The 6,994-nt window shown below is 41.4% G+C and overlaps 1 protein-coding gene across 1 annotated transcript in view; it reads left to right on the top strand.

The window, feature by feature from the left end:
* Positions 1-3,835, top strand: part of DACH2 (dachshund family transcription factor 2) — a 145,048-nt gene extending 141,213 nt beyond the window's left edge. The window contains exon 12 of the mRNA XM_009996602.1: positions 2,930-3,835. Within this exon, the coding sequence (XP_009994904.1) occupies positions 2,930-2,967 (38 nt within the window). The 3' untranslated portion in view covers positions 2,968-3,835. The remainder of the gene's footprint in view (positions 1-2,929) is intronic.
* Positions 3,836-6,994: the final 3,159 nt, after the last annotated feature.

The following is a 6,994-nucleotide window of genomic DNA, read 5'->3' as shown; positions in this document are numbered from 1 at the left end:
GAAAGAGACAATTATTAGCACAGGCTCTGGCTCCCTGAGAAATCCTGAGATCTTTACTTATGTTATCCATTGTGGAGGGGAAAAAAAAAAATCCTTTCTAAATGTCTTGCTTATTAAGCCAGTCATGCATTTCACTGTAGGTTGTAAAGCAGTATAACATGCACAGGGGGCTCATAAGCATATTTTAGTGTTAGGGAATATCATTTATACAGTTTTTATATTGTCAATATTACCCCTAGAGAATGAGATTAGGCTTTAAACTACTGTAAATCTATGCTTTTGCTCACCTTTGTATAATTTCATTTTTTAATAGAATGAAACCCACATAAATGAATATTTGATTAAGGGATAAACCTAATAAAAGAATACATTTATTGCACACAGATTTATTCAAATCTTTGCTATATAAAAGAGTAAAATGCTATAAAATGGTATGTAGCTTGCAGTCAGCTGCACTGAGGGGATGGTGGATATTCTTCAAAAAGATGAATTTGACACCATCGTGTTGTCTTTCCTGTGTAAGTGGTAGCACAGCTGCTCCTAAGCACGTTAATTCCTCATAGGTGGTTGGTGTATGACATTGTTAATGCCACGGAGCTGAGTTTATTACACAGCAACAGAAAAGTATTTTAATTTCTGGAGAATAATTGAGAGCTTTATAAACAAGGAAATATTTAACTATGCACTTTCTATGTAGTGATCAATAATATCTCCTGGGAAGCTGCACTATGCTTGAGGTTTGCCATTTTTACTCTCTCTTTACCAGGATTCTAGATACCTCCACTGAACTTTCCTTGAGAAACAAGGTGAATAGGAAGGAAAAAAATTAAAACTAATGTTGAAGTTTAAATAGTCCCTCAGCCTGCAGTACCCTCAGTGAGCACCTCTTCCTTTAGCTTGAAAAATGATTTTTATATTCAACAAAAATATAAAGCATTAAAAAATCCCCCACCGTTACAGACCCCACGCTTGATACATCAGCTCTTCCTCTGAATGCATGTCTGGCTTTCTCCCCTTCTCTGAGCAAAGTCTGTGCAGCTGCCTCAGTACCCCCGTCACACCCCAAACGCATCCCCAGCTCGGCCAGTGCCCCGCGCAGGGAGCGACTTTCTGCTGCCTCCAGAGCTGACCTGGGTCACCCACCAGCTTGGCTGGAATCTCACCCGTGGGGAGAGGGGATAGGAGAGACAGTCCTTTTCAGCCAAGGCTCGTCCTGTAGGTGCTCTGTGCCCAGGCTCCATGGCCAGCTGGGGTGTTGCTGGCAGAACCTCTGCTTCTCAGACAGCTACAAAGACTCTGATGGTTTTGAGGGCAGGCTCTGTCCGTGGTTGCCCTTGTTAGAAGCACAGCTTTAATAAAGGCTGCATCACCTACAGCCTGCTGGGGAACAGTCATGTGCAACCTCCTCACCATCAGGAGAAAAAGGGAAAAAAACAAAACCATCAACAACAAAAAAAGCCAAACCAACCCCTTTACAAAACCAAACCCATGGTTTTCAATATCTGCATTTCTGCTTACTCCCCTCTCCAGGTTTTAATATTTGCCCCTCCAAGTTTATGGCAATAATTTTAATCAGCCAGAGGCCTGAAACTAGTTTTAGCCACTTCTTTGGAGGTTCCCATACATTCCTTCTAAGATGTTATGTCCCTGGCTTTTCCACTCTTTATTCTTGTTTACATCCAAAATACATATTAAATCTTCTGTTTGGAGAGTCTGAGCCTCCTTAAAACCATGAAACATTCAATTACTAATTAGCTGTTTCCTGTTCCTAATGAAGTGAACATGTCAGATTTGGATTAACATTCAGCTACTGCTCTCCTCTGTTTATGGTTCCAGATGTTTTTGTTTTATCTAGGAGGTTACTTTGACAGCTACTGCTAAATGATAAATCACTCATATTATAGCTGAAATGCATTTTGAAATTGAAACATGGCAAACTTTGAGATTGCTCCAAGGATCAGTGTCAGTTAGCAGGTCAATACTTGTTCGTTGCTTATGAGTGTTCAGTATTGGCATATGTAAAACAGTAATGGGATAGATGTCAACATTATACAAAATGCTGCTCAGGATTCAAATTTTCCTATCATCTTCGAGATCAGTACTTGTGGTTTAGCTAGGAGAATTCATGATTCATTGTATAACGAGCAAGAATATGGATCCTTGTTAGCTCTAGTTTCTGTGGGCATTTTAATATTTCTTTTTTCTCTGGGCTTAAAGATGCTTAATGTGAAAAATCCCAGTTGATGGGTATGGTAACTAGGAATATTTTTAGGAAGGAAATAAGCTATTTGTTTCCCTAAATAAAGAAAAATAATGTTAAAGAAATGTGGTGGTTTCTGAAGGAAAGAATAGTTTTCCAAGAACAGATATTGATTTGCTTCTGTTCCATTTTTTTAATGCAATGCAATTGTGGGTGAGCACACTGTTCAGGTTTTGTGCCTGCAATAAGGGTGTGTTGTAAAGCTGGTGCCCTGGTACGTGGCCTGAGCTAGGGAGGAGGGCAGCACAACACAGGCTGCCTCTGGGGAGAAAAGGAAGGAAAATCAGTGTTCAATTAAAAAGCAGATACCATAAAGGAGGAAAATACAAATCCAAGTATTTTGAGGCTTTACTCAGCAGATGCTGGCTGGCAGCACCCTCGGAAACACGGACTTTTAGCCCAGACCTTCCTAGGGGTGGGGTGGAGGTCGGTGCCCTGAGCTCAGCCTCGGGTAACATTCCCCTCCCCTGGGCTTTGCAAGGCTCTGTCCTCGGGGCCTCATGTGCCTGGGGAAAACACACCCACGTGGTAGCCAGGAGAGCACCTGTAGGTCTGATAATTTCATCTGAGGGAAAAAACTGGTCCCAAACAAATAAGGAAAGCCACCTAAGTTTCAGTTAATTATAAAATGTGTAACTGTGTAACGAACCTTTTTTTTCCCCCCTCCAGAAAACAGGACGTACATCAAACCCACCATTATGTACTGAAGGAAACGCCCGTTGTTGAGAAATGTATAATGATCATTTTGAAGACTATATAGCTCATGAAAAACATCCCTTCCAACCTTTGATGCCTTCAGTACCGTGTGAAGAACAGGATTTGTAGCATGAAACTTGAAGGACAGTTCCAAGCAATTTACTGTTGCTGCATCGAAAACTGCCGTGTTGTCATTAAGAAATACTGAGACTCTTTACCAGCTCACCACACCAAACCAGGCCTGTTGCAACACATCATTTTTAGGTTCCCAAGGATAGAAAGGAGTTTTAGTATTTTTAAGCACATACAGGAATTACTCTCCCATTCCCCCCCCTCCCCAAGAACTTTGTTTTCCCCCAAAGGAGGTAGCTGTTACTGGATAGCAATGGCACAATGATTTTAAGCCACAAAGGTTCTCACTGGCTGTACATCATACAAGTCCAGTTTATCACTGAAACTGTTCAACATGGAGCTGTTTCGATTGTGTTTATAAATTAAGCTTTGTTTACTGAAGCAGATACTCGATATATATTACGTTTTAAAAAGAAATGTGTGTACATTTTTTAAAAGAATGATGTAAAAATTGTCCTTTCATTAGATGACCAATTCAAAAGTGTGAGCTAAACCCTAATAGCTGACGTACTATGAGGATTATAATTGATGCTTTTTTTTATGCTCAGTTCAGCTTGGCTTTTGGTCTTTTAAGATGAAAAAATGAATATGCAGTAGAGTGTTAGATAATGGAAACTTTTAAGTATGGTTTCTCTGTTGTACCATATTAAGTTAAAGTACACATTCTTTGTTAAAAATGTTCTTGCTAAAAATACAGTATTAAAATTTTTTTGTTTGACTTTGGAAATCTTTTAAGATTTTTTCTTTTTACTGTGAACTCCCATAGTTACTGTACGAATGCAAAACAATATTTTGCACTATTAAAAATACTTGAAGAAATTACTTAATAAAGAGGGTGGGTTGGTATTAAAAACTTTCCTAATTATTGTACGTTCCAAATTCTCAACTTTGCAGCTGAAACATTCCTTTCTCAGACAGGTGACTCAGATAGGTGACTGGCAGCTGGCTTGAGTCAAGTGGAGTTCAGTAATCACCTGCTTACTCTTCAGCCCTCTTACACTTCAGCCAAAGGCACAATGTTTATTTACTTACCAGCTCATGTTTATACACACATGCTTATGTTCATACACATACCCTGAATTAAATCCCTGTCACTTGAAAAAAAGAATTCTTTAAATAGATCTCTAGGGAATATATATTCCCATGAATATGTATCCCATTGTCTGTATGTATAACATTCAACATTTCAGTTTTTATCACTAGATTTTTTTCTGGTTAACAGGCTGACTTTCAAAGTGTAGCATCATACTCTAGCAGAAAAGAATCACCTGATTTTTTTGTTCCTAAAAGAAATCTTTATGCATAATGAGTTGAAGCAAACATGTTGGCCTCTGTTATACAGGTGATCCTGCTAATTATCAGAATAATCTTTCAATGGAAAAAAATTGTTTATTCCATACTATTTTTGCAAGCTTTCTAATAACTGCATTAATCACACCACCACTGATTAAACAATCACAACTTGAATGATAGGAATAAATAGGAACATTAGGAAATGTGTAATACTTGTAATACAAGCTCCTATGTGAATGAAACACTGCAGCACCAGAACTTAAATTGTAACTTGGACAATTTCTTAATTTTAGTTGCTGTTCCATCTGGCTTTTCTGAAAGGAAGGTTGGACAGTATTTCTAAACCTTATTTTTATAAAGGACTTGAAGCAGTCCTGGGGATGCTGCAGCGTGTCTGGACTGACCTCTGGTACTGTGCCCATCAACTGCAGATCTTCAATGACTTGTAGAAGGACTTCAAGTAACCAAGTGTTTCAGTCCTTGAACCTGTAGCATTTTTGCATTTTTCTTTAGTCCCCATAAAGGCAATTTCAGCATTTATTTTTTTTTCCCTCAATAGCTGATCTACATTTCTGAAGGCTGTGTTGATACTGGGGTAATGAGCACATTGATTTCTAATTTGCCCTTCCCAGAAAAGTTTTAAATGTCAAAAGTACTGGCAAATGAGATTTAGGAAACTGATAAACTTCAGAGACTGAATCTGTTGTTAAGTCCTTATTAGGAAGTGCCTGCTTAATACTGACAAACCTTGGCCCTGGGGTTTTATGTCTCAGCTCAACCTGAGGAGCACACTTGTAACTGACTTGCTCCTGGACAAGCATGAGAGCCAGAACAAGCAACAGGTTTGGTCAATTGTGACTGAACAGTTCATATAAAAGTGCAGACTTCAGTTATTTCATTTTAGTTTCTATAATTTCCTCACTTACACTCCAGCTGACACTGTCCTGCACAGGGATCCAAACCCTGGACCTGGCTGGTCCTGGCTGCTGGGCTCTACCAGGGAGCTGTGTCCCACCAGGCACCATTCCTGTCCTGCAGCTGTGGCCAGAGCCCACCCAACACACTGGCCTTCTGGGAGCAGCTCTGACACTGCATATAATTTCTTTTTTTCCCCTCCATGAAGTGTGAAAAAGCCTCAGTGTGGACTCTATTCCAGGCACTGCAACTGAGCAGGAAAGGCAAGAAAATGAGGCAATTGCTTTCATGTCATAAAGTCTGGGTCTGGGTTGATCTTGTCATTCAAAGGTGAAGGAGATGGCATTGTTTACTTAGAGATGACAAGACTAAGGGGAGAATTAACTGTCTGTCATATGTAAAAGCAAGCTCTACAGAGCAGGAAGGTAACCTTCCCTGTCCTCTGTGGTTCCGTGTCCAGTACCAGGCAGCGTGTGCTGCTTTCAGAAGATGCAGAGCCCTGGGAGCTCATTCCAGCACAGCACACTCACCCAGTGCTAAGCTTTTTTAAGCTCCAGGCCATGAGTTCACATCAGATGACAGTTCCTACCCTCCTGGTCCATCCTGTATTTTAAATGGTGGCACAGCCTGAGTTAGGTGAGTTTTGGGGACTGTCCCCTCAGCCCAGGGCAGAGCTGGGCTGGAGGACACCCAGCCTGCACCAGCTGACCCACCTGGCTGGTAACAGACCCTACTGGAGGGCTCCCGGAAGTTTGGTGGTTTTGCAGGGTTTTTAATCCCAATTAAAATGCCTGAGAAGAGCAGGACTTCAGTTGTGCCTGCATCCTCTAAGTGTCAGAGCAGAGGGACCTTAAGAACCCCTTTTGCTGCAGGATGCTGAGCTGGGGATGGGTATTTGCAGGGGCAGCCTGGGCTGGGGGCAGCACCCACAGCCCCTCTGCACCTGTCACTGTCACCCCTCGGTCCCACACAGCACAGCTCCTCGTTTGTAAATCACCTCTGGAGTGGCATGATGCCAATACCACTGGTGTTAGCTGCACACAAGGTGATCTTGGCTAAATGCAGGCAAGATGATGTATTTCAGCAATTTTATGAATCTTGTGTAATGCAGACTGCTATCATAATAAACTCCAAGAGAATCAATAGTGACCCAGCTCCATTTAAAATCTGGATCTATAGTAATAGGCATCACCAACACTCTCCCTTAGCAGTGCATGGCTGTGCACTAAAAGCTGAATCCTGGTTTGAGTAAGTGCCATCTACAAGCAAGTGGCCCATTAATGCATTTATTTACAGAATATTTTTGGTAATGTGACAAAATGTGGGCTAACCTAAATTGTTAGGAATTTCCTTCACGCCCTCAGCTGATCTCCACAACTGCTCCTGTGCCTGGGAGTGTGCACAGCCTGAGCCCTACACTCCATGTGTGGAGATGCACAGCTGAGGATCTGTTACCTTTGGCAGTGACAGGGACAGCAAGACTTCCCACCTTCCCACTGCTGCTTCCTGCTGCAGGTCCCTGCCAGGGTGAGGAGGGAGGGAGAGGGACTGACAGCTCTCTTCTTGGAGCCAGCTCATGTGTGAGCATCATTTGTTACACGTACTACAAATGTTTAGGCACTTGTAAAATCACTGTTAATAAACATTTTTACTTTAGTTCTGTCTGAAAGTAAAGGCATCTTTGATTATTTGAAGCAG

The sequence above is a fragment of the Chaetura pelagica genome, unplaced genomic scaffold (assembly GCF_000747805.2).
Source record: "Chaetura pelagica isolate M959 unplaced genomic scaffold, ChaPel_1.0 scaffold103, whole genome shotgun sequence".
Lineage (NCBI taxonomy): Eukaryota > Metazoa > Chordata > Aves > Apodiformes > Apodidae > Chaetura > Chaetura pelagica.
Note: the sequence above shows the minus strand (reverse complement) of the source record. Positions and strands in the feature narration are given on the sequence as shown.